At 37.4% G+C, this 27337-nt stretch overlaps 1 protein-coding gene across 7 annotated transcripts; it reads right to left on the bottom strand.

Annotated features, from left to right (window-relative positions):
• LOC145335515 (uncharacterized) lies at nucleotides 1–26643 on the bottom strand. Of its 7 annotated transcripts, none has more exons than XM_080181298.1 (20): nucleotides 26493–26643; nucleotides 23993–24041; nucleotides 20158–20255; nucleotides 19656–19721; nucleotides 11486–11572; nucleotides 11030–11099; nucleotides 10451–10815; nucleotides 9935–9990; nucleotides 9770–9824; nucleotides 8677–9510; nucleotides 8507–8587; nucleotides 7977–8085; nucleotides 7058–7155; nucleotides 6455–6537; nucleotides 5742–5863; nucleotides 5290–5329; nucleotides 4823–4976; nucleotides 2361–2429; nucleotides 1235–1313; nucleotides 1–268 (listed from the first exon to the last, which is right to left on the bottom strand). In XM_080181298.1, the coding sequence occupies exons 1-20, from the start codon at nucleotides 26573–26575 to the stop codon at nucleotides 215–217; spliced, it is 2652 nt and encodes an 883-aa protein (XP_080037424.1). In that variant the 5' UTR covers nucleotides 26576–26643; the 3' UTR covers nucleotides 1–214. The 7 variants fall into 7 exon arrangements, with proteins under 7 accessions (XP_080037424.1, XP_080037426.1, XP_080037425.1 ...); XM_080181300.1 differs by having other exon boundaries at nucleotides 98–268; nucleotides 5742–5860; nucleotides 26493–26622; XM_080181299.1 differs by having other exon boundaries at nucleotides 98–268; nucleotides 9770–9821; nucleotides 9971–9990; ... (1 more) ...; nucleotides 19625–19721; nucleotides 26493–26622.
• Between the last annotated feature and the right edge of the window lie 694 nt (nucleotides 26644–27337).

Raw genomic sequence — 27337 nt, forward strand, 5'->3', positions numbered from 1 at the left:
CATAATATACATTATTATTGTATTATCATTATGACTACAGTATTTAACTTATAGGTAATAACAAAAAAATAAACAATTAACATAAAATAAACATAAATAAAAGCCAGTTGTTTATTTTTACACAAAAATCATAATTATATTTAAATTTGCATTATAAAACATTAATATATTACAGTGAAAATGTTATTGCAAAAAACTACAATTTTTATATACACTAATCATCAGAAGATTTACTGGTAAAAGCATTTATTCTCGTAGCCCAGATTTCCTGAAATAAAGTGCTAAAGAGAATATTTACCAAATAATTTAACTGTTTAATCCTTATATTAAAAAAACAGGATCTAAGTCTGTCTGTGTGTACCAAAGGATCTCTGTAACCAATGACCCGATATGGTACTTCTTTAAATTGTAGTTTTTTTACAGATCCTGTGATTACTATTTTGGGGAAGTGTTTCACCACCATCCCAAGAGAAATTGCCCTCAGAATGAAATCAACCACATCCAAAAAAATTTTTTTCCTTTTCTTTTTTAGAACTGGAATTGAAAGTGGGTGACCGGGGCCGACTTTCTCAATCCCCCCCCCCCCCTCCCCACACACCTCAAGAACATCTAGAGGTCTCTATGAGTGTAGCCGCTTTACAGAAAATAATGTCAATGGTTACAGTACCATTCTATAATAATTGATGGATTTCAGTGTTTCGGAGCCGGAGCCGGGAGCCGTGGAGACGCCATATTTTGCTGGAGCCGGAGCTGTAAGTTTCGTTGAAAAACGACTCCGGCTCCGGAATATAAATTATAATTTGGTAACTCTGTTTTGTCATGTGCAAATGCCCCTATTAAGTTTTTCAAGTCCATTTTTATCAAAAATTAAACTTTTAAAACCTTCAAATTTCAAACATAGACGTGGGGGGGAATTTTAGGTCGGAGCCGGAGCCGCATTAAAATCAAACGGCTCCGAAACGCTGTTGGATTTAAAAAGAAACTATTGGCAATAATTAATTGATATCCTTTTTCTTTATTGTTTGTCTGTTAAGAACTTACTAACCATGAACCGAATAATATTTTATTATATAAAAAAAGCTTTTTTAAAAAAAAATGCAGTAGGCATTTTATGAGAAAAGCGTTTTTTAAGATATAGGCGTTTTCTGATATAGGCGTTTTTTGAGATGGCCCCCTTTGAACACTGAGCCCCTATTTGCTAGAGATGCAACCTTTTAAATTTGCTATTTTTTACCTGAATAGTTTTTGGATAATTGTATAGACTTGCTACTCCAGTTACATTTATTACTTGATGGATTGGATGAACACTCATTCTAGATAGACAGATATAGGTAAAAAAAAAGATTGATAATAGGCAGATAGAGAGGTAATTCTGGTAATGATTATAGAGTTGCTACGCTTTCTAAATCGTATCTAACTACTACAGGAATCACCATACAAAGTTTGAAATCGATAGGACAATTCTAACATGCCTAAATTAACGAATAAAAGCTAACTATCTCAGACGGACAGACAGACGGACCGACCCTAATTATAGAAAAGCTTCGATTTTAAAAAGATTGATAATGGACAGATAGAGAGGGTACAATGGGCTGTTTAATACACTAGTCCCCAAAAGTTTTATAATAACATTTCCTTATTCGTGGGCCTAACAACTTTGGGAACTTTTTAATTTTGATTTGTTGATTATTTAAGTTAAGTGTTCAAACGATTCAACTATAAATTTTAATCTAGAGAAGGGATGATTTTCTGTAACATCAATTGGGATGCCATCGTCTTGTCTATTTAGATCCCTGGATATCAGATATGTGAATAGATGGATAAATATAATTATATTAGATCAGTTTATTCATTGGTACTAGATTAAAGGATATAAGATAAGATAATACAGAGCTGGATCTTTAAATCATTTTAGTGGTGAGCCAGATCGGGGTGAGCTAACTTTCCACCAATGAGAGCATAGCATTTTATGAAATGCCACGCTGTGATTGGCTGAAATTCGGCTCACCCAGATCTGGCTCACCACTAAAATCAATTAAAGATCCAGCTCAGGATATAAAATATGAGGAATAGGATTGATGTATTCTAAACATATGTAGATGGTTGCTTAGACTTGCTACTTCCATTAATTGGATAAATACTTATTATAGATAGATAATCAGCAGATTATACCAAAAACGAAAGTAATTCGGGAAAAAATCACGAAACCTATAAGTAATTTTCAGCATTTGCTGGGTGGGTGGGGGTGGGCAACGCTTATTATATTAGATTTATTTTGCTTGTTAGCTATACCTTATTTCTGGATAATTAGGTAGGAATGGAATATGAAATGGAATGCTATAAATTAAAAACTGACTGACCTGATATAAAGAGAAGATCCTGGCTCCATAATTGTGGTCTGTTGGTCATCAAGTAACAATCTCACACGTCTACAATAAAAACAAAAATAAAGTAAATTAAGGATCATAAACTTTTTAATATATCTGTCTGTCTCCCCTTAAAAAAAAACATGTTATTTAGAGGTTAGAAGCAATCCTATTATACAGAAATTTTTTGTGTTTGTCCTTTAATAGTTTGGTAACCATTTATATGCCTGAGTTCTCCATTTTAGGGATCATAAGATTTATTTAATCTATTTTTCTGCCCCATCCCTCCACTACAAAGCCCCTAAATGCTAAAGGCGTAGGTGAATTGGATATTTATCCATGGAAATTAAAGAAACATGAGAAACAATTGTTTTTAAATTTCCATAACCAATGGTCATCTGCTATATGACTCACTTTGTCTCTTCGTCCATCTTTTATTGTCCCTTATGAGAAAATGTATATAACTCTAATTTTAAGAAAATGAGATTAAGACTCTTTTAAATATTCTGGAGAATAAATACTCTTTTTTTGAATGCTTTTACTTATTTCTGATCTCTATTTAATTTAAACTAAATTCATATTTCAACTAGGTAAAATAAATTCTATATAGAATAATAAATAAAATTATACAAACATCAACATATAGTGAGTGAGAGTATTTTCCATACATATATGTTTACACCATTAAAACTTAGTTGATACAGGATCTAAACTAAAACTTTGTGAAAGCTTTACTGTGTAACATTAATATAATTTGTCTTATATGAGATTATTAGAGATAACTTAGAACTTTCATTTTGGCAAAATAAAGATACAGAACAATTTGATATATTACTCATTTTACAAAGTTATATCGGTTCACCGGTTAGCTAGTCCCTTCATTACAGACATACAAAGACATTCTGTTATTACATTAAGGATTTATAACTTTTATAAGAGATATTTAAAAAACAGAGCTGAAATTGTTGCCAAATATTATCTTACAAAATGAGGTATTCATAAGATTGGTCTATAACTATTTCTTTCTTTTTAAAAAATAAGTTTGAATTTATCAAGAAAGAGAGCATTTGTAATAAAACAAGGATGACAACATCCATAAAAGCGAAGCACTAAAACGGTAAGACAAACGGACATTAACGCTTGTATAATGTTAGAACTGAATAATCAGAATATTAAAGTATAAGAGACGAAGCAAAATTGTAAGTGAATTTGTTGAAAAACTGCTTGATACAGGATAATGTTTATGGAAATACTTACATTTTTAGGACTTGATTATAGAGTTGATTTGCTTATAATATTGTACTTTATTGTCCTAGAAATCAATATACCAAATATCAGATCAAACGGATAATTAGATCACATAAAAAGTTGTTGTTAAAAAAGTAGATAAATCAACATGTTTAAAGTGGACGTACGGACATTCTAGTAATGATTAGAGAGTTGCTACGCTTTCTAAATCGTACCTAACTACTACAGGAATCACCATGAAAAGTTTGAAATCGATAGAACAATTCTAACATACCTAAATTAACGAAAAAAAACTAACTATCTCGGACGGACGGACCGACCCTAATTATAGAAAAGCTTCGCTTTTAATAAAATGTATATTACTCCTTACAGGCAATTCTGAAGAAAAAAATTTAATTATTTTTTTGTTAATAATTAAAAAGATAAATTTAAAGACATTTAATATAGATAGATCCTTCATTCCTGTATGAAACTTTTCATGAGAAATTATACCTTTCAAAATAAAGACATATTTCTTATTAAAATTGTATCAACATTGCCCTCCTTGTTCTTAATAATGATATTTATACTAAATGCTGCGCTGTAGCCTTCAGAAATGTGATTAAGTGAGGAATGGGAGAAGTAATATGTTTTGTGTGTTAATAGAATACTATTTATTTAGGTCTTTTTTAATTTGAAGGTTTGAGTAATCTCTAAGATTTAAATAAGTAACATTTTCCTTAAAATAACAGACAGACGCTAGTCATGAATGCATGAATATTACATATAGCCAACAACTTTCATTACAAAATGTATATTATTAATAAGGAAAATTGAAAACTTTGTCATTTTATTCAAAACTTTGCCTACATTGTAATGGAAACTACAGCTTTATTTTTACAAAACTTTAATTTATCTTTATTTAAATATAAAAGATTGAAGAAAAATGTAAATCTAGAACGCTGCTGTCTGTACGTCTGTCTGTCTGAAGCTCTCAGACACCACTGAACCGACGAGGTTTTGCTTCTCATGGAAAATATCTACAGGTTCTGTGGTGGTTTCAAGCTATTTTTTTGAGGGGTTCTACACCTCCACCCCCCAATATAAAGAAAAAGTTTTAAACAAAGCTTAAAACTAACTTTGAATGACTTAAAAGCATCTAAGATTTCATAAGATTTTAAAAGAATTAGCAAAATTGTAAAGGGTTATTTTATGTAGACATTTTTTACCTGGAAGATCTAGGAATATGTACAACAAGAGTATGATCCGCAGGCAGTACCAGAGGCCGTAGCTTTTCATTGTCTGGACACACAGGATCCAGGACCAGACTGGTAATGTGTGGATACACCAGGGGACCGCCAGAACACAGGTTATACGTTGAAACTAGAAAATAACAATAAAACAAATCCTTTTATTTTTTTTATCACGTATTTACTTTTGTGTTTTTTTTTCATCTAGCTATTTGAAAATTATTATCTAATACGTTAGTATTTAATTTAGATTAGGTAAAGTTAGGCTTAAAAATTGACACCCCTTATTTTTTTTCTTATCAATTATCATAAATTAGAGGAGGAGTGTTTTTTTTTGATCATTTAAAGTAAAACACTGTTGAATTAGACCATAGGATCTATATCCATTAAATATTTTTTTTTAAGTAAAAAATATAATTTATTATAGTGTATGTGTGCTGTTTGACCTGAGCTAGATAAACCTGTACAAACAGATACTCCAATGCCCTAAATAATTAAAATAATTAATTTTAATTGAATTAGTTTTAAGTAAACAAATTACACAAAAAAAAACATATTACCATAATAGGAACAAGTTTAGACTACAATGTGAATTACAAAGTTAATAGAGACTTTACCCCAAACCTATATGGGGAGGACGATGTAAGTCAGGAAAATGGGCTAAAACTAACCCAGGACAATTATAAAAATTCATTAAACTAAAATCATTCGGATAAGCAATTTCCGAATTATAAAAAAACATATTGCTTTTTATAAAGTCTATTTCCATCAGGCATAAATGCCTTTGACGCGCGGCTGCCGAGCCCTGGTAAAAAATGTCACATGTGATAAAAATTACTATAAATTACTGATAAAAATTAATATAAAATTAAATAAAAATCTACATAAAGTAATCTACCTTGATATTGAAAAGTTTGGACTGGTCTAAATATATTTCCAGGGAGGGATAATGTTTGTCAGAAAGTTCACGAACAATTGCCACTTCATTCAGTGCTGTTCTTGCTTCATAGAATACTCCTACTACAGTTTTATTGGTTTTTTAAGAAAACAAGAACGATTAAAATATATGTTAATATTCCATAAAAAAAAAATAATAAAAGTAATAGCATGACTGAAAATGACCAATGTATTATTAGCTATTTAGATATCTATCTCAAATGTCAGAAGATTAGATCAAAATTTAGGTAAAGAAACTTTTGAAAGCAGTCAAAAATAGTTTCTGGCATAAAGTAATTTGTACAGAGAAATTGGACAACGGGCTGTTTATTACACTAGTCCCCAAAGTTGTATAATAAATTTTTCTTATTTGTTGGCTAAACAACTTTGGGGACTTTAGTGATTTTGAATTTGATGTTTAATTTAAATTTTGTGTTCAAACGTTTTAACCACTAACTTTTATCTACAGAAGGTGTATTTTTATTTCTCATCATTCGGGATGTACATCAATTTATCGTTATTGTCTTATCCCTTTATATCCCTGAGTAATTTAGCTCACCTTCCAAGTTTACTCAATATGAAAAGTTGACGTTTAACATGCCCTTGTTATAAATAAGAGTAAAAAAAAAGTAAAAAGAAAATTTCTACTGCTGAACTTTGCTGAAAAATTTTCACCTGAGTCTCTTGCATAAACAGTAATCCTTGGTCTTATCATTTCTGTATACTCCGCCCCTTCCAGCAGGGCATTAACAACGGTCCTAAAGAGTAAGACAAATATAACAATGAACTCATCAATAATTTTTACTCTTGTTTGTATCTTTCCTTAATTTAAGTTTTCTTTTCCTTCATATAAGATTAAAAAATATTTGTTTTATCATATTTTTTCCTTGTAAACTACAAGAGCATTGGAATTACAATATTTGTAGGTTTAACTTATGGGGACAAAGAAACTAAAAATTCAGCCATGTGACGTCATATAAATGAGGGAGATAAGAGGAGAAGTGGAAAAGAAAAAACCTAAAAAAGAGATGGATAATCCCTCAATTTTATAACGTCATATGGCTGATTTTGAGTTTTTTTTTTCCTCCTACGGTTAATCTATCTTCTTTTAACTTTTTCTAAAATTTTATAATGATCTACCACATAGCTAAACAAAATTTGTGAGATAGATAAGTTGTTAAACAAAAACACTTCACTAAAATGAACTTACATACTTTATGTATTACCAATGTTTATCTAACTTTATTTTTCCAGAAAACAAGTAAAATTGTAACTCACCAAGCATCTTGAAGTGGTAGGGCTGCCAAAGATTTCCTGGAATTATGGCCGAAACTGAGCACCAATGGGACATTTCTCTCAGAATAGAGTGAACTACACTGAAAATGAATGAAAGTTTGTCTTACAGAATAAGAATTCTAAAAAAAAAATCATGTCATAACACAAAGCAGCCAACAATTTTATAAACAAAAAAGAATCCAACTTCATTATATAAACTGTTATTTTGTGTTATATAGATAGTTATCAAAATATTGGAATCTTGTGAAATATGCAATGTTTGAATTAATCTCATTTTATAACTAGAGATAAGATTTAATCAATAGAAACATTAAAAGATCTTGGTAAACTTGAAAACTACCCTTTCATTGAACTCTGTGAAAGACTATGCTTGTTTACAAGTTTTTTAGAATCAAAACCAGCACCTAGCTTTTCTAATAAAAACTGTTTTTCTAACATTTAAAGTAAATAAAGTTTCTTTTCCTTGCACGGTAATGAATCTAAATTCAAAAAGAAAATGAATTTTAGGCTGTTTTTTTTGTTGAATTGTCGCTTTTAATTTATTTTCCCCACAAATGTAATAAATTAACAAACTAACAAAAAGAAAGAAAAAATATAGGGAACAATAAACTTTACAAAAATTAAAAATTCCTACTAACATTTTTTTGGCTTTTATACTTATAAAATACTTAATGCATTTTGTAATCTAAATGTAGTGCATTATTTGAAAGTAAATTGCATATTGAAATGACCTGTAAGATCTTTTAAATTGCTGTAAAAACTGTATAATCTAAAAAAGATTTGGAAGACCTCATGACGAGATTTAAGCTATTTTGTGCTAGGTCTGTCAAAGCCACTCCTCTCTCAACTCTAGGGAGATTTAAACAGATTTTCACCCCCCCCCCCCAAAAAAAAAAGGTACCTTGATGAGACTATAGTTTCCAATACAGATAACAAGGTTAACAGTGTCCAAATTCATATCAGCTTCCTCCTGATCATCAACTATTATCAAATTTTCCAGCTTTATCAACCTAAACAAAGTATCCTTATAATAAAGTAACATGATGTCTTCTGTCTGTCTGTTTGTTTGTCTGTTTGTACCAATAGATCTCACTAACAGCTCAACCGATATGGTTCTCCTTCACAGAGTAGCTTCTCATATATATGTCCCAGGAAGATTTATAACTATTTTGTGGGAGGGTGCCACCACACTCTCAAGAGAAATCGCCCCTAGAAAAATTTCCCCCCCCCAAAAAAATTGTGTGATGAGGAGGGGGGGGGGGGGGTGGTTTTAAAAAACAAAATGGGTTTGGGATTGAACTCCCCCATCCTAAGTGCCCCTAGAGGCCTCTAGGGGCGTACCAGCTAGCGTTAAATAAATTGATGAAAACTAATTTAAAAAAAAAAAATTTAGTTTCTAACTAAAATGCCTAAAGAAAATAAATGTATTACCTAAGGATGGATTGCTTAGTGTCTAAATATTCTTTTTCTTGGTCAGCTAGCACCAACACAGTTCTAACTCCTCTCAGGGTACTAAAATTGTTAAAATATTAATGACTAAACATATTCATATCCATTATAGACTTTTAAGACAATAAATAATTCAATTTAGAAAAGATTACCTCTTGCCAAGGCCCTCAATTCTTGTAGACTCGAAGATTGGATCAGGAGATGATGTCAAGGACTTATTATTTTCAGTCAGAGTATCCTCTCCATCTTGTGTATCTTCAATATTGACATCAGATTCACTTTCATTTATTTTTGAAGGTCTACTTTCAGTAACATCTTGTCTAGTTTCTGTATTAGTGTTGTCAATGATGTTCTCATCACTACCTAAGGCTTTATTTCTAAGAACCTCCTTATTTTGTTCTTCATTTGATGACTGGGCAACTTCAGGATTGACAGCATCATTAGTTTCATTTGCTTTGTCAATAATGATATATTTGGGGGAAGCATTTTTCGCTTGTTGATGTCTTTCAACAAACTCTTCCTGGCTCTCATTTTGTTGATTATACTTAGACTGTTGTTCCTCCTCCTTCTGTGATTCCTTAGGGATGCCTGTATCAAGATCAGATTCATAACCATCCACATCTGATGGGTCATTTGGAGAAGGTGGCTGACCTTGTGTTGAATCAAACGATTCATTTCTATTTTCATTTGAACTGCCTTCAACTGGACAAGAACAAACAGTTGTGCAAGTACAACCATCTGGTAAATCTTCAAACTTGGTAAATTCAAGACTTTCCAAAGGTTGTTTCTTTGCAGGATCATCATTTGATTCATCACCAGAAGTTTTGCTTGGATTGACTTTTATGACTGGTATTTTGTAATCAGTTGGAGGAGTGTTTTTGCTGGCTGACTTATCTTCCTGTTCAGATATATTTCTTGGGGTATTTCTCTTATTACTTGACATCTTAGGAAGTTGCAACTGACTTTTAGATCTCTTTGAGTCATCTCTAAACAGAATAAGTAGTTAAAAGTTATTGACAATTTTGAAATTACACTATGTTATGAAGTTACTAGTAGCCTCACCCATTTCATTTCTGTGGAGATTGGACAGAACATTAGAGTAAACCAATTCAATATAAAGTTCCCTTATAATTGCAATAGCAAATATATAAGCAAATATGTAACACCTCAATATTTGAATAAAATATTAAATTGTTTAATAGGCCAGGCGTAAGTCATGCTTATATATTACAAAAAAATATATACCTTAGAATCTCCTTAGATTGGTTATTTTTGCTCTTGTCATGAGGAACTAAGCCTTCTAATAATTTGATTATGATTGTTGATTTTAAATTGAATTATTTAATATATCAAATACATTGAATTAATTAATCTATGAAAAATTAAGAAATAGATATTTTTTTTGATTACTTATTTCATAATCAAAAAATGGCCCAGGCTTCTTACCAATATTTGTATCATCACATCTAAATTAGAAATATGTCAATATAGATATTTGAATTTTGACAGTATAATTATCATAATAAATTATTTGCTGTGCACAGATATATCCTCCTACGTGATGTAGCTATTGATTCAATCTTTTACAGATTTGTTCTAAAGGCTAAGGGAAATACTTAATCCCGGGAACACCCCTGCAGTTTTAAAACTGGATCAATTAAAATAAGATAAGCAATTATAATATAGCCATGGAAAAATAATACGATATCAATTTGCAGCCAAAAAAAAAACTTTTGTTTACATATGTATATTGTATTCAACTTTAGGTTATGTTTATTCATAATCTATTTGAAGTATGTATTTTATGCTTCAAGTTTACACTATACAATTACAAATTTAAACTTTTCAGACTAAAAAAGTTACATATTACTCTTGAAATTGAAAAAAAATAATAATTTTGAATAAAATTTTGTAATCATTCTTTACCTGCATTCTTTTTCATTACAGCATTCAGGATCTCTATTTGCATTTTCTGAACTCTTATTGGTTTCTCTCTGGTATTCTTGTCTCTGATTGGTTTGATTAGGATTTTCATCCCTCTGATTAGTTTGATTAAGATTTTCGTCCCTCTGGTTGGTTTTATTAGGAGTTTCTTCCCTCTGATTGGTAGGCTCTTGAGATGTTTCTTTCTGATTTGTTTGATTCTGGTATACTGATCTATCATATGCTGCATCAGAAGTAGAACTAGATGCTTGGGAACTATCAGAGCTAGATGAACTTGTAGAGCTTCCTGTGGCTGATATATCAAACATATCTCTGCTATCTTGAGTATTTCTTGAGATGTCTTGAAGCTAAATATTACAAATAAGATTTTATGATCAAAATACATAAGTATAATAGAAGATACCTAAAAGTAAAACAACATTTTATCTTTAATTTTTATTTTATTTTACTCAGAGTTTCATGCTTCTGCAATCATCAGAAAGATACTCAGTTATAGTTATAGATAGTTATACATGAGATAAAAATGTTGCTAACTCATTATAAAGTACATGTTAAGATAACCTGTGAAACTGTCTGTGCATCTCTAAACTTCATCAGCTGAATTAATTCAACCCATAGCTCTTCCAAGTTACTAACACATTTTTAATTGATAAAAAAATATTATTCTTTCTATATATGATCATAAAAGAGATGAGATAATCATTCATTGGATGTGAGAAATAAATAAAAATATGATAAAAGCTATAAACAATTTCTACTGAAATTGCTTACCTATGGAATTCCATTTTATACTTTAGGTTGCAAATTTAGTCCTCAGATATTGGTCAACACATTCCTCCATAGTCAGGTGAGGAGATTGGGTTAAGTCAAAAGGGAAGGGGAGGTTGGGTTGTTATATTAGCCAGATGTTAAAATCATTAAATAATGGTATGCGAGAATATCTCTCATTCTATATCCATTTACACAAGATATAATTCCTATGACCAATTCCTTACATGTTGTAAAAAGTATTATTACCTGGATATTTTAACAAAAAGTTCAATGTGGTCATGACCATGTAATTCCATATTTGCAATCAGAACTTTCAGCATTTCATCAGTTGTCCTAAACTTTCATGCAAAAATTATAAAATTGTCCGCCTGTATAACAATGGAAAAAAAACTATAAGAAAAAATTAAAACACTAACTATAGTAACTTTAGGAATTGTAAGACCTTTTGTATTGTGGTAAGCCGAACGTTTCAGCTCACAGGGTTGCGAGTTCGAATCCAACGAGCCTTAGCCTTGAATTATTCTACCAAAACAAACTAGCAGGATTTAGTCATACAGAAATTATATATTTAACTGAATAATATTTACAATGAATGTTTACTATTTATATACAACAGATTATAACAATGGTTAGGTTTGAAGGGGGTGTGGGGCACAAGGGCTTAGCCCCACGGTGGTAGACAGGCTGAGGGGGCAGCTGTGGTAAAAGGGGAGGCAGCGCCTCCCGGTTATATAATTGCGTGAGGGGCGCGTGATAGCTGCGTGTTCGTGCCCCTCCCCATATTTAGGCAGGCCAGTTTGACCGCTGGATAGCGGGGTCACCGTCGGTCATGAGGTGCATGGTGATATAATGGGGATTAGTGCAGAGGGCTTGTTGTGATAAGTCACAGCGTAGCAATTCTGTAAACTGCCCGTCCGTCTGGTTGTCGTATTACCACAACCTCCCCTTCAAGGGTTGCGGGGCTCTCGAGCCACCAGGCCTTGAACCTGGGGATACGACAACCTATGTCTGCGCAGGACAGGCTCTTCCTGGGGCACAGCTCGGTGGAGGACAGCTCTGGCTATACAGGCTCCGCGGGACACTCGCTGCTCTGTCTGGCTGTGGTTGGATATCAGCATTGTCAACTCCCGGTTGGCTTCCAGCCGTGGGTTAGCGACGGCCAAGCCCCGTCGCTGGAAATTTTGCCTCGTCTGCAGGACTAACTCTGTCTCGGCGGGTAACTGGACACGGAGGCCTAGGCCAACTCTGGAGGCTCCCAAGGGGGGAATAATGATGGAGGAAGGCGCATAAAACTCCATGGGGGCGCCTGCTTGGTCCAGGTTACTTGGCCTCCTAGCTCCTACTCGGATGGGGATGGCTGTCATCAACAGGGGGCACATTGCTTCAGCTTCGTCCTCTGGGGCCGCCTCTTCCATCGCAGTGGCCGCCTCTCCTCCTACAGGCTCGCTGCTGGCCGGCAGGTTCTCCATGTCAGTATCAGGGTTCCAGATGGCATCTCTGGGTGGCTCTGGAGCTGGCGGCGGCGGCGGTGGTTCGTTGGGTTGATGCTGCAGGTTCTCTTCTACCGGGTCACGATCCTGGCCGCTAGGCTGTGGGGCGGCGGCGGCTGGCTGGTACACTGGGAACTGTCCTGGGTCACTAGCTGGCGGCGCCGCAGCTCCGGCAGGCAGCTCGGTGGCATCCTCGTCGCCGTCCAGGTCGCCTTGAATGTCTGTTGGAATCTGATGGGCAGTTACATCTCCAGTGTATTTGCGCAGTCGGCCTACATTCGCGGTGACTTCCGAGATCCTGGCTGTTGGAGAGGCAGGTTTGATGACATAATGGACGTCTGTAGCTTGCCGCACTATCTTCCAGGGGCCAGTCCACCTCTTGGTAATCTTGGCTGCCTTCCCTGGCACCAGGCGGGGGGCCAGGTACCAGACCAAGTCTCCAACCTCGTACTTGGCCGTGCCTTCGTAGGCGGCCGCGCTCCTCCGGATGGTTCCCTCCTCTCGCTGCTGGATGGCGTCATACACGGCATGGTAGCGTTGCAGGAGAGCTTGGACGTTGGCTGGAACCGAGGCATACTCTGTGTCTGGCAGCCGGAGCACCATGTCCACCGGAAGTTTGGCCTCTCTCCCAAAGTAGGCCAGGAACGGGGTCACGCCCGTGGATCTGCAGGCCTTGGTGTTGTAGGCGAAGGCAATGGCAGGCAAGTGTGGCTCCCAGTTGTTGTCGTCTCTCTGTCTAGGAACAGACGCATGCCTGTGTTGAGCGTCCGATGGAACCTTTCCACTCGGTTGGACTGCGGGTTGTAGGGCGGTGGATGTGTCAGGCCAATCTCAAGCTTAGAGGCCAGCTCCTTGAATACCTGGCCGGTAAACTCCATCCCGTTGTCGGAATGGATCTTCAGGGGGCATCCGAACGTGGCCAGGTGGCGGTGCAGCAGGTTTTCAGCCACCGTGAGGGTGCGCTTGTTGGGGATGGCGTAGAGGCTGACAAACCGGCTGAACCCATCCTGACAGGTGAGGATATAGCGATTTCCAGCTGGGGTCTCTGGCAGCGGCCCCACCAGGTCAATAAACAGGACTTGCTGTGGATACCCCTGGCGGGAGGGCACATGTATTCCTAACTTCAACCTTTCCTTGGTAACCTTCTGGACACACTCAGGGCAAGTCTGAACCATCAGGCGGACGTCACGGGACAGGTTGGGCCACCAGAAATGCATGGCGACGCGGGCAATAGTAACGTCCATTCCAAAGTGCCCGGCCATGGGGGTCCCATGGGCTAAAAAGAACGCGTCCTGCTGGAGGGCCGAAGGCAGCAGGTATCTTGTTCTTTCTCCTGTCAGGGTCTGGTCAGTGGTGGTGAGGCAGCCATGCTCGTCAAGTCCCAGGGCTGCGAAGCGGCTGGCGTACTGCTGCTCATCTCGTTCCTTGCCGCGCAGCTCAGCCTTAGTTGGGGCTTTGCCATCGGCCACCCACTGGCGGACACGGAGCAGGAGAGGGTCCTGTGTCTGTGCTTCTAACACTCTAGCCGGGTCCAGCCGTGCGGCAGGGGGCCGGCCAGCTGCGGACTCCCCTAGCTGGCAGAGGGTGTGGATGTACTCAGCTTGCTCTGCTAATTCTTCAGCGGTAGCTGTCGGCATGTTGTCGTCCTCCCGGCGGCTGAGGGCGTCGGCGTTGGTGTTCTGGGTGCCAGGACAGTGGCAGACGGTGAAATCTAGGGCCGCTAGCTCCTCCTGCCAGCGGGCCACCATCCCTGTGGATGTGTTCAGCGACTTCATCTGTAGCAAGGCTGAGGAATCAGTGTTGATCTGGAAGCTGCGGTAGGACAAGATGCCGTGAAATTTCCGAATTCCATACATAATGGGGGCCATCTCTCCCTTCCAGGACGGGTAGCGAGTCTCGGGGTCGGTTGTCTTGCGCCCCACGGCGGCAATCAGCCTCTCCTTGCCATCCTGGCATTGACTCAGGATGGCAGAGATGGCGCGGCTGCTGAAGTCTGTGGTGAGCTGGAACACCGCCGGCAAGTCAAACCTAGGCGGCGCTCGGATGGGGGCTTGGCGGAACTTGTCCTTGAGCTGTAGCAGCTGGGCTTCCATCTCAGGCGTCCAGGCCAGGGTCTTGGCCGTTTTCTGCCAATTCATCTCGTAGGTGAGGTCGGCATACTCTGGGATGAACAGGCAGTAGTATCCAAAGAACCCCAGGAGCGCCAGTAATTCCTTGGGGGTGCTGGGGGCCGGCCAGTCCAGGATATGGTCAATATAATCCTCTTGCATGGCTATCCCCTCACGGCTGAGGGTGTGGCCCAGATAATCCACCTTGGCTCGAAACAGCTTGGTCTTGGCTGGCTTGAGGCGGATTCCTCCCCTGCGGTGGGCTTCCAAGACTTCCCGGAGCCTAGCCAGGTGGGCCCAGGTATCCTGGTGAAAGGTCAGGACATCGTCAAGATATGACTGGAGGTTGGCCGTACCTAATGGGTTTAGGACCCCTGCAATAAATCTGGAGTAGACAGACGGTGCCGTAGCAAGGCCAAAGGGCATCCTTTTCCATTGGTACAAGCCCCTGGGGGTGGTGAAGGCGGTGCAGGGCCGGCTGTCCTCGGACACACGGATGGTGTAGTACGCGGCCACCGCGTCTAAGGCACTATAGACGCGGTGTCCTCCCGCTCGCTCTACCAACTGCTGGATCCTGGGCAAAGGGTAGCTATCCAGTTCCAGGCACTTGTTGAGGGCTCTGTAGTCGACGGACCAGCGGGTGCTCCCGTCCTTCTTCTTGATGGGCACCAGGGGGCTACTCCAGGCGGAGTCTGAAGGCTCTATGACTCCCTCTTGTAGCCAGGTGTCCAGTTGCTTCTCCAGCTCAGCCTCCTGCCGCGGGTTCAGATCCCTAAATCACTGGCGGATCGGCTGGGTCCCTGGTTTGAGGCGCAGCTGCATTTCTACTACGTCAGTGCAGCCGGGGGTAGAGTTGGAGAAGACGTCCCTGTACTCTGATAACATGGTCCAGACCTCCTTCTTGAGCAGGGGGTCCTTGCGCAGGAACTCGTTCTCCTCCATCTCAAGGGCCTCCCACAGCTCCTGCATATCTGGGGGCTCAACAGGCTCATGGAACGAGTGGATACGAGGGGGAGGCTTATCCGAAACCTCTAAAATGTCAGGCTTGACCAGCTCCCCAGCCACGGGGAGGCCAGCGTCCAGCAGGAGGGGCGTCTCCCCTTCATTTACCACCAGCACTCGAAACACGCTGGCGGAGCCAGGCCTGTGGGCATACAGGCCTTCTGGGATGACAAGATCCTCCCCAAACCTCTGTTCTGGGGCAGCTAGTTGGATGGCATCCTTAGTACGGTGCCCCACTAATTCAACAGGGACAGCCATGACGCCGCGGCCAGGCAAGACCACCCGCTTGGCCGTGCGAAGTTGGGGTGGTTGGCCATCAGTTGGAGTGACAGCGCTTAGCCTATACGTGGCTGGCGCGGGGTCAGCTTCGGCTCCGGGACCCACCGGCCGCGACTTGACGGGCTCGGCCTCGGGAGGGGCTAGCGTGTCGGAGCCAGGTGTGGCTCCGAGGGCGTCCGGCCACGATTTGACGGGCTTGGCGCTGGGAGAGGCCGGGGCGCTGGGACCAGCCTGGGCTCCGTGGGCGTCCGGCCGCGACTTGACGTGCTCGGCGCTAGGAGAGGCTGAGTCAGCGGAGCCATGCGTGGCTCCGGAGGCGGCCGGCCACGACTTGACGGGCACGGCGCTGGGAGAGGCTGATTCCTGGGAGTTGCGTGTGGCTCCGGGTGCATCAGACCGCGACTTGACGGGTCTGGACTCGGACTCGGCTGGCTGAATGGCTGGGGGTCCCAGGTAGAGGGGGCCAGGTGGACACGGCTGGCCGTTGATGAAGGTGTCGGCGGAGAAGATCGGTTCTGGAGGGCTGGCAATCTCAGGAAACGTCGTTGGCAGGTTCTCCAGCGGCACCTTGGGCACTGGGGGCAACCCCATGGCTAGCAGGTTGGTCCCCCTATGGGCGTTTAGTGCAGTGTCCACCCAGTGCATGCCTTTCTCGACCACACGCGGCTGCTCTGGCAGTGGGCCTGGCAGAGGCCCCTCGTAACTCAACTCTCTCTCGGCGGTCTCCCGGTCGATGGGGACGCCACGGAGTGGGATGAACTCCCCACGCACCCACAAGCAGGGGGGTTGCATGTCGAAACAGAGCCTAGTTCCGAACTCCTTGAGAAAATACCCTCCTAGGTTCAGAGGGTGTGAGAGGTTCCGTACCACAGTCACGTGGTACAGATGGAGTATAAGGGTGTGTGAAACTGCCATATATAATTCTTTTAATTTTCCTATTACCTGGAGGGGCTGGCCTTCCTCGTTAGCAGTCAGGATTTGGGTGTTGTCTGGAATCAACATGCGTTGCACGCCCATTGCGTGCATGAGGTGTTCAGAAATTACAGCAGACCCTGGTACACGGTTGCCAGAATCGACCATGGCATCAACCTGTACGTGCTGGGCAGGGTCAGGAGTGGGAAACCTCACCCTGATATGGCAGGGGAAGTGGAGGTCCTGCCCTTGAGACAAGGGGGCCTCCCGTTCGGCTGGGGTTGGCAGAAACTTCGGTGGTGGCCGAACCGCAGCTATGGTAGTATCGCTTACCATGGTGGCTTAGACTGTAGCTTCGAATCACTTATCAATTATCACTGGGTCAACAATTTTATATTTCTTTTTATCACTTGGTTGACATTTATACACACTTATGTGTTGTTATCACTAGGAGCTCTAGGTGTGATTCTGGAAGCACTGGCAGCAGGGAATGTCCGTCCTGCAAGGTTCAGAGGGGTGACGGCGGCAGGGAATGTCCCGTCCTGCAGCGCCGCTGGTTCGAATCCCGAAAGATGACGGCAGGGAATGGCCCGTCCTGCAGCGCCTCGGGTTCGAATCCTGGAAGGCAGCGGCAGGGAATGTCCCATCCTGCCGTGCCTGTGGCTCAAATTCTGCTATCCGTCGCAGTGGTAGGCCTTACTTGTGTGCTGAAGCTTCGCAGCCACACATTGCCTTCTCAGGGAGACCAGCACCTAGCTGTCCGTCTCGTAGGTTTGGCCTGGGTGTCCTGGGGCTTGTCCCAGCTACACTTGCCAATTTAGACTCAGTTTTGTAGCCGTTTGAGCTAAATTATCCGATTACCGTGGCTGCGCACCTAGCGCTACTCCTACACGGTACGGAAAAAGCGCCGTAACTGGCGCTTTTAGCAGGCTAAATCTGCTTGCCGTAGGCCAAAGGCCCACATATTGCGTTCAAAATGATGGAAATTCGACCTAAAAAGGCCGTCTCACGGGTCAGTTGGCTTCTCAGTTGGCGGCTGACTGTTCCCTTACTTGCCAAAGGGTCCAATCAGAGGTAGAATAGGCTAATTTCTGTAAGGCTCGATTGAAACACGCTGACACCAAGATGTGGTAAGCCGAACATTTCAGCTCACAGGGTTGCGAGTTCGAATCCAACGAGCCTTAGCCTTGAATTATTCTACCAAAACAAACTAGCAGGATTTAGTCATACAGAAATTATATATTTAACTGAATAATATTTACAATGAATGTTTACTATTTATATACAACAGATTATAACAATGGTTAGGTTTGAAGGGGGTGTGGGGCACAAGGGCTTAGCCCCACGGTGGTAGACAGGCTGAGGGGGCAGCTGTGGTAAAAGGGGAGGCAGCGCCTCCCGGTTATATAATTACGTGAGGGGCGCGTGATAGCTGCGTGTTCGTGCCCCTCCCCATATTTAGGCAGGCCAGTTTGACCGCTGGATAGCGGGGTCACCGTCGGTCATGAGGTGCATGGTGATATAATGGGGATTAGTGCAGAGGGCTTGTTGTGATAAGTCACAGCGTAGCAATTCTGTAAACTGCCCGTCCGTCTGGTTGTCGTATTACCACAGTATGTCCCATCCATTTTTTAATAGCCATTTTTTGTCTTTCCTAGTTATCATATTTTGCCAAACCGACTGACTTTTTATAACACAATAAACTACTTGCCTTGCCATGACTGAAACTATTTTCTGAGGATGGAAGTTAATCAAGCCCCAAGTTCAATTTTTTGTCAATTTGTTAAGTTTTTTTTATAAAAAGTAAAGATAGAGAGTAAAAAGTGCAGCCTTGCCTATTGTACAATATCCTTTAAGTAGATAAACATTAAGTTTATTTACATAGTGAAAGTTGTAAGCACTAAAGTTTTCTCCACTCTATAGTCAGATACAACAAACACATAAAAGATGCACTTAAACCATCTTATCTTAACAATTCAACGCGTGGTTCTTTTATTTAGGAGCACAGCTATTCTATAGTTAATGTTATTCAATTATAATACTTTTTTTTGAAGCTCTTTATAGTCCTAATAAAAAATAACGTTATATAATACAAATGACCAATGATATGACAATACACAGTCTGAACTACCAATTGCAGGCCAGTATACATTTTAATTGACCAATGGTATTCCAGTAAAACATCATTTTTATAGGCACTCTGTTTCATCAATTATTATAAGAAGTTCAGACAGGTATAAATTATGTCATATTATTTAAAGTTTCGTGATTTTATGTTTTATATGTAATACATTAGATCAAAGCTTCAACATCATTTTTATTATAAAGATGAAATGTTGACTTAATTGGAGCTGAATTTAGCAAATTAAGCATATAAAGTAAAATTGCAACTGAACGCGGATCATTGTCAAGCTGACATTTTCCCAAAAAAAAAATGCAACTTGACTGCAATTGCCGACTTCCTAAATAGGAGGAGTTTCTTTTCCTCATTTAAAAAAAAGCTTACTACTAGCTGTACTAAAGTCTTAAAAATAGTTTTCTTCTTATTTACCGTTATCATTGCAATAAAATGTATAAACTATTTGTAAAATTACTTGTACTGAAGTTTCGATGGTTTGATTATACCTCTGAATGCCCAGGACACTCATAAGATCTGTCTGCAGGTTGGACCACGATGGTATTTTGCTATCCCTATCAAATAATCGATTATTATATGAATCGATAAAGAAAAAAATGCAGAGCGTTACTCTTTTGATAACTTTTCCACCGAATATGTTTGTTCTTGTTTAGTTTTGAAATTATTTCCTACTGCATTTTTTTCTGATGAAAGTTAAGTTTTTTTTAGAAACATGCAGATAACTGGACAAAGTGAAAAAGAAAACACCTAAAAAATAGATGGATAGTTACTTATTTTTATGACGCCACATAGTTAATTTTTGAGACACTTTGTCCAGTTACAACATGCAGAAATGCAGAATGTTTTTAGGTTAGAATTGTTTGAGGTTGATAGTTCACAGAGGCCCGTAGGGTTATGCTCTCAAAGAGTATATAGATTAATGGGTTAAGTGGGGTCATATGATTGTTTTCTGTTCAAAATATATCTTTGAAACAAATAGATTATGCTTACTTGTAAATAAAAGGTTGTCCCAATTGAAAAATTAACTTTGTAAGTTTCTGTGAAGAATATTGTAGTTCTCTTGACAACTCGTACATTTTCTGGGCAACCTACAAATTAAGTAATTATAAATCTAAGTATTAAATCTATAAATATAGATGTATAACCAGACAACTACCTGGATCCCCCCGTTGGGAACCTTTTTCGTCTGCAAGCAAATTGCTTTCTGCTCTTTTGTAGCAATTTGTCTGTGTTCATAATCCTAACGTGATTGGTTGATTTTCAAAGAGCCAATTGGAAGTTGGCACATGGTCCACGGGTTTAGGACGTACAATTATCTAACCCCTTCCCTCTCTGTTGTTTTACTCTAATATCTAATTAATTCTATTTGAGATTTTCTGTAAGCTTTTGATGCAATTGTCCTTGTTATCTTTCCTTATATGTGTTGGCTTTCCACAAACATTTATTTGATTGAGATAAAATCAAACTAACCATTAATTACAATGTAACAGTTTCTTAGCAAGGATGACAGCATCCTTAAGTAGCAAAGCAAAAACAATTTATGTCTAATACAAGATATGCAAATACAGTTAAGAAGCGTATTGATTGTTAGAATTTAAATTGTTATCTAATATAACAGCCAAAAAATCATATATCTGTAATAGCTCAAAAAAATCAAAGATATTAAATCAATATATAATAACTATTTTAAGCGTTTCCATAAAACTTTTTTAAGGATATCTATAATACAAAGTAGAACGATGTCTGTCTGTCTGTTTGTCTGTCTGTTTGTCTGTTTGTTTGTAGCGAAGGATCTCGCTTACCGCTGAACCGATTGGGTTCTCCTTAACAGGGTAGCTTCTCATAAGTCCCGGGAAGGTTTATAACTATTTTGGGGGAGGGTACCACCACCCTATCAGGAGAAATCGCCCCTGGAAAAAAATTACCCCTCCCGAAAAAGAGACTCCAACGAAACATAAACCAATTATTTCTGTAATTAGATATTTTAAATAAAAAAAACATTCAAATTGCCACTAGAGGCCTCTAGGGGCGTAGCCGCTAGTATAAAAGAAGGTAACATGAGTGGTATGTCCCCGCAAAAAAAAAAATCAAATCAACATGGTTTCTAATCTGCGGGTGTAAGATAAGAAAGAAAGATTACACCATTAGGACTAATTACACACAAATTGCGTGCGTAACCAATTCTTTTTTTCCTTCACATTTTGCATTTATCCTTTTTTGGTAGCGCAAGCTACTCTATAACAAGGGTCCATACGTCCGAGTACATTAAACAGCCTCCTACACTTTTTTGGTAGATTCGTCTAATTCACGGCAATGATTTACTATTTTATAAAAATACTAGCAGCTGCGCTCCTAGCTTCTAAAAGATATGTATTCAAAAGAAGTAATGAAAGTAAGAAAGTAGCCTAAAACCAGTCTTGAATAAAACAATTAAATAGCCTAAAACCATCCATGGACCTATAAGAATCTTCCATAAAATGGAGAACTCAATCTGTTCAGTAGTTATCGAAATTTTAAGCTCCGAACAAAAAAAAACTACTTTATACAGTAGGATTTGATAGACCAATCCTTAAACTGCTTCTTTACCCATTATGTGTTTTTTTTATTAGTTTTGAACAATTGAAAATGGTAAATTGACATTACATTTTCACCTGCCAAACAAGGGATAACTGAGAAAAGTTGCTATGAGTAACTATCTACAGTATAAATCTATTACTCTCAGGAAAATAACAATGTTTGATAAAATTCCAGAAGTGATAAGTTTCAAATTTCAATAATGATAAGGAAATATTTTTTAGATATATGAATACTTTATGATATAAAGTGGGCTGGAATATTTGTTGATGATAATAACAGCCTAAGCACGACAAAGGAAGATATATTCAATTATGGCTTCGAAACCGATAAATATCTGCTGGATTAGAACCTGTTCTCAGCCACATTGAAAAATATTTCATTGCACCGTATTATGGACAACTTTCCACGAAAATTAAAACAAAAATCAGAAAATTAATACAGGTTTTGTTTGCCCGGGCCATCGGTAACTCGGGGCCAAATAATTTGGTTTTAAGCTTATAATTTTTTATTTTTATATCCGCGTAAAGCTGTCTATGATACGATGCAATAAATAACTCTTCTTAGCTCGCAGCAGAGGCATGAATAAGGGTTTGCGATAACTGCTGACAATGTCAGCCATTGAACCTTAAAAATAAGAAAATAAGCAAGAATATTTTAAAAATTATTTTGTCAGATGAAATAGCCCTTACGACTTGTGGATAGAACTTACGGATTATAAAAAGAAAACGAAGTAGCGAGTTTCATCGTATTTTCACAGTAGCTTTTCTCCTATTTATAGCCCCTGCGGGGGCTCACCCTGTAGGGCCAATTTCCTAACCCTAACCCTGCCCTTATTAACATTTATCTACCCTAACCTAAAATTAACTATCAAAAGCTACTGTGAAAATACGACGAAACCCGCTGCTTCGTTTTCTTTCCATGATATATCTTTCACTATACATACATATGCATCCAATTTTATCATCTGTAAAAGTGGGGATGCATTTACATATAAGTACAATAAACTTTTTTACATCAAATTTTAAAGAGAGAACTTCGCCTTTCCTTTCCGCCCTCTTAAAAAGTTTATGAAAGGTTTGAATTTTGAGTACGTGTGTGTATGTGTTTTAGGAGACCTCGGGATTGAATCATGTTCGAGAAATAAAACCTGAAAATAATTATCCTTTAATGAAAATCAAGTATGCTTCAAACAAAGCACTGTTAACTTACAAATTTAACCAAAAGGGTTTTAAGGGAGGCATAATTGATGTAGTCATTTACGTCAAAGGGCGAGGGTAAAGGGGCGTTTACCCTCATTTTACTACTCTTAAAACAAATTAAAATAAATTAGAATCTCCCCCTCAAACTTTTGAAACCCCTCATTTCATCCCCCTAAAAATAAAAAAACTTAAACGTCTCTGAATATAAGACTATGCTATTTGCCATGCCTTCAAAGTTAAGATACTTTTAGGGAGGCAAAATAATTAAATCATGAAATCATTATTTTTTTTATTATCTTTTTAAGTCTATGGTAAGGTTTCTGTGTTCCAAATCATAAGGTCTCTAATGTATATATGTATGAATAAAAAATAAGAAAAACTTTTGATGCATATATGTATGAACAAAGCTTCTAAAAAGTATTTCAAGCTTTTTTATAAATATTTTATGATTTTTTTATCAACCAAAAACTTACACCTACACTATAACTAAAGATTAAATATTTAGTATTGATCTAATATCATAATTATCTACTTTGAAATAATTTCATGTACATTTTCTAGCTATTAAGTAAAAACGCTTCTAAAAAACTCAAAACTTTTTCTAAATTCGCAAAATACTTTGCAAATATACATTGAATACCCAAGTGTAAAATTTTTACACATTTTATGCATGTTCAATTTTGCATATTGAAATGATTTTACATGTTGGCAATATATATATTTAGGAAGTGCAGCTACTCTTTATGTATATCATTTACGTATATTCGTGAGTGATTTAAAATTAAACAAGAATAGTTATTACTCGCATCGTATTATAATCAGCTTTTCGCAGATATAAAAATGAACAATTATAAGATTAAAACTAGTTTTGTAAGCTCCGAGCTGCTGATACGTGTAATTTTTTCAGTATTTCTTAGAACCAGTTATCATCCAGCGGATATTAATCGGTTTCCAAGCCATACTTGAAAAAAGGTTCGAAAATTTAAGAAAAATCCGCCAAATGAAACTTTAAATTTATGTCTTGAAGGGCTTGGTTAAAATTCACTTACCTGTCTAAGGTAGATGTCTTCATCGCCATTTAATATCTCACTCAAAAATCTAAAGAAAAAAAATTACTTATAAAAAATATCCACCTTTTTAAAATTTTGAATTAATTAACTTTTTTATAGTCCTGTGTTGGGCCCAAACCCCACGGAAAATATACTTGTGGTGCTCTAATATTCTTTTTTACCCTAACCTAACCTACTATGAGCGACAAAATTACTTTTAAAAATTTAAAGTTTTAGGAAATTAGAGAAACTGCCTTAGAATTATCCTTAACATATATTACTTTGAAGCCGGCTGTGAAAAAAAGTGGCTTCGAAAAAGAGAGAATATATGCCATTAAGTAAAATTTCTTAGTATTTATATAGTAAAACTCCATATATAAAATTGCAGCCGGCTTCAAGATTTTTTAAATTTTAACTAATTAACGTAGATATGACTATGGACCTTCTTAGAAGCGAATCTACTACATAATTCAAAATGTCCGTCCGTCTGAACGCTTATCTATCCGCCAACTGGCTGGAAAAAACATGAATTTCTCGGCTATCACACAGCTAGCTTAAGCCAGGTACAGGTTTACCTGAGCACGCCAAAGAAACTAACTAGCAGGGGTGTTCTAGGAAGGTATTGTGAGTTCATAACTACTCTTACTTAAATCGTAGCTGTAGCTTCCCTACTATGATTTTTTTCAAAATACATTTTCTTGGCTGCTGGGTTTCAAATTTTCTTTCTACAAGAATTATGAAATGAATTAAATGAAATGAATTAAAGAGCAAATCTAACTGTTAACTGGATATTTCAATCATATTATTCAATCCATCAATGAAAAATAATAAAAAATTCATATTCTTTTTACTAATTTTAAAATTTTATAGTAGATACTTTCAAAGTTATATGATCTACATTTAGGCTAATAAACCATCCTTATCTTTAATTTAATTGATGAAAGCAATGATAAAAGCCTAGTGAATATGTATCAGATTGTCCCAGAATATTTCTGTGACAATTCTGAAACACCTAGTATATTTTTAATTTCTTTACTGCAAATTTTATCTTTGAATCAAAGATAAATAAGATTATTTTAAACTTAATTATCTAAACTATAATATGTCTGAAACAAGTAAACTAAAAAAATCCTTACAAACTTCTTAGTAGAAATTATATTTCACTTTATTCAAGCCTTCTCAATTTTAATCATTTGAGTGTTTCTGACAGGTAATATTAGTACATGTTTAACAATATGATCAGATAAATGACACAAATTACATTGATGATTGATACCAGAACCTACTTCTTGTTTGTTGAACAAATTATCAAAGAAGGTCTCTTCTTTTTTTAAAGTGTTTTATTATTTAGAATCTGATATACTAATTCAAATGATCTATACAGACCTGATTTTTTTTCAATCTTTGGGATCTTGCAGTCAAACAATATTACAATTGCATTTCTGCTCTGTTTTATCATCTGAACAGGTATTTGTTTGCATAGCAAGTAATTTTGTTAAATTACCAGTATTTTTTTGGCAGTTCTTAAGATATTTCAACATGTACTGCAGTATTGTTAATGTTATAGTTCAAATTCATTAAATATACAGAAACTCTCAAATGATTAAACATGAGAAGGCTTGAATAAAGTGAAATATATTTTCTACTAAGAAGTTTGTTCTTGTTGTGTAGTATAGCTCTATATTTTGAGAATTAAGTATACTATGAAAACTATTTCAGTATGATCTACTCTATTTATATTTTTTGCCACAATGGACACAGACCAAGCCATAATGTTACTGTAAGGATTATTTCAGTTTACTTGTTTCAGACATATTGTAGTTTAGATGATTTAGTTTAAAATAATCTTATTTATCTTTGATTCAAAGATATAATTTGCAGTAGAGAAATAAAAAATAGACTTGGTGTTTCAGAATTGTCTCAGAAATATTCTGGGACAATCTGATACAGATTCACCAGGCTTTTATCATTGCTTTCATAAATTAAATTGAAGATAAGAATGGTTAATTAGCCTAAATGTAGATTATATAACTTTGAAAGTATCTACTATAAAACTTTATAATTAGTAAAAGAATATGAATTTTTTTTATTATTTTTCATTTATGGATTGGATTATATGATTGAAATATCCAGTTAACAGTTAGATTTGCTCTTTAAACTTTGTAAACTAGCTCGCTGAAACAAACAATTCATTTCATAATTCTTGTAGAAAGAAAATTTGAAACCCAGCAGCCAAGAAAATGTATTTTGAAAAAAATCATAGTAGGGAAGCTACAGCTACGATTTAAGTAAGAGTAGTTATGAACTCACAATACCTTCCTAGAACACCCCTGCTAGTTAGTTTCTTTGGCGTGCTCAGGTAAACCTGTACCTGGCTTAAGCTAGCTGTGGCATATAAGATAGACGACTATTTATTTGTGTAATATTCTCTATACTATCTTTTTAGGTTTAACCTAAATGATCCTTCATTAATTTTATTCATAATTTAAAAAATCTTAACCTGTAAGAAACACTTGTTGTAATAAACAACCGAGTTAAACGTTGTAACCATTTTAAACAATTTTGACACTCTCTGAGAGACATGTTTATAGAACTAAACTAAGCTCATTCTATTAATTGGCGGATTTTTTTCTTTAATTTTGGAACATTTTTCTTGTTAAATTTTTTAAAAAGTGAAGCTTTACTACAGTTAAGTTACATTGATAACGGATTATTTTCATCGTATTCAATAACACGTTAGAATAGTCTGATCAAATTCAAACCTTGTATTAAAATGAAATTGTGATAGAAAAGGAACAATAATAAGTGCAGACAGCGATCTAAATGGATAAGACATTGGCCGAAAAATTTATGTACATGAAATTAACCCTTCTATGAATTACAATTAGTTGTTAATACGTTTAAACACTTAACTTAATGAATCAACCAATCAAAATCCAGACTGGTGTAATAAACAGCCTATTGTTCTCCCTCTGACTCTCTCGGATAATTTCTAAAGCTTCGCTATTATTGGTTTTGTCATTTTTGATTTTCTGTCAATTTAAGACCGCAGTCATGATGTTGATATAAACTATATTAGAGGCTGATATGGGTCTCCTTTTTGTTACATCCCCTTTCCCCTCAAAAAGACATGTTTTTCTTTTTGAAATAGATGGAGGGTCGACTTACCATCCCCTTCCCCTTTTTCCACTAAAGTACCTCTAGGGGACCCGCTAGTTAAAATATCCTATAAAGAGCGTTTTCTTTAAATTAATAAAATGATAATTAAAACCGATTGGAAATATTTAGCTTTAATGATTTAATAAAGTGAAACAAGTCGAGGCGTTGTAACTTGTAACAGGTCTA

This window comes from Acartia tonsa, chromosome 13 (assembly GCF_053477335.1).
Source record: "Acartia tonsa isolate MP-2025a chromosome 13, ASM5347733v1, whole genome shotgun sequence".
Lineage (NCBI taxonomy): Eukaryota > Metazoa > Arthropoda > Copepoda > Calanoida > Acartiidae > Acartia > Acartia tonsa.

Bases quoted from the DNA above. Each gene is read 5' to 3' on its own strand.
- LOC145335515 (XM_080181295.1), bottom strand. From the start codon at position 26,575: ATGTCTCTCAGAGAGTGTCAAAATTGTTTAAAATGGTTACAACGTTTA. The intron at 24,042-26,492 runs GTTAAGATTTTT...TTTTTTCTTTAG, and splicing joins ACAACAAGTGTTTCTTACAG to ATTTTTGAGTGAGATATTAA. The intron at 11,578-19,624 runs GTAATTTTACAA...TTTGCATGAAAG, and splicing joins CCATCGAAACTTCAGTACAA to TTTAGGACAACTGATGAAAT.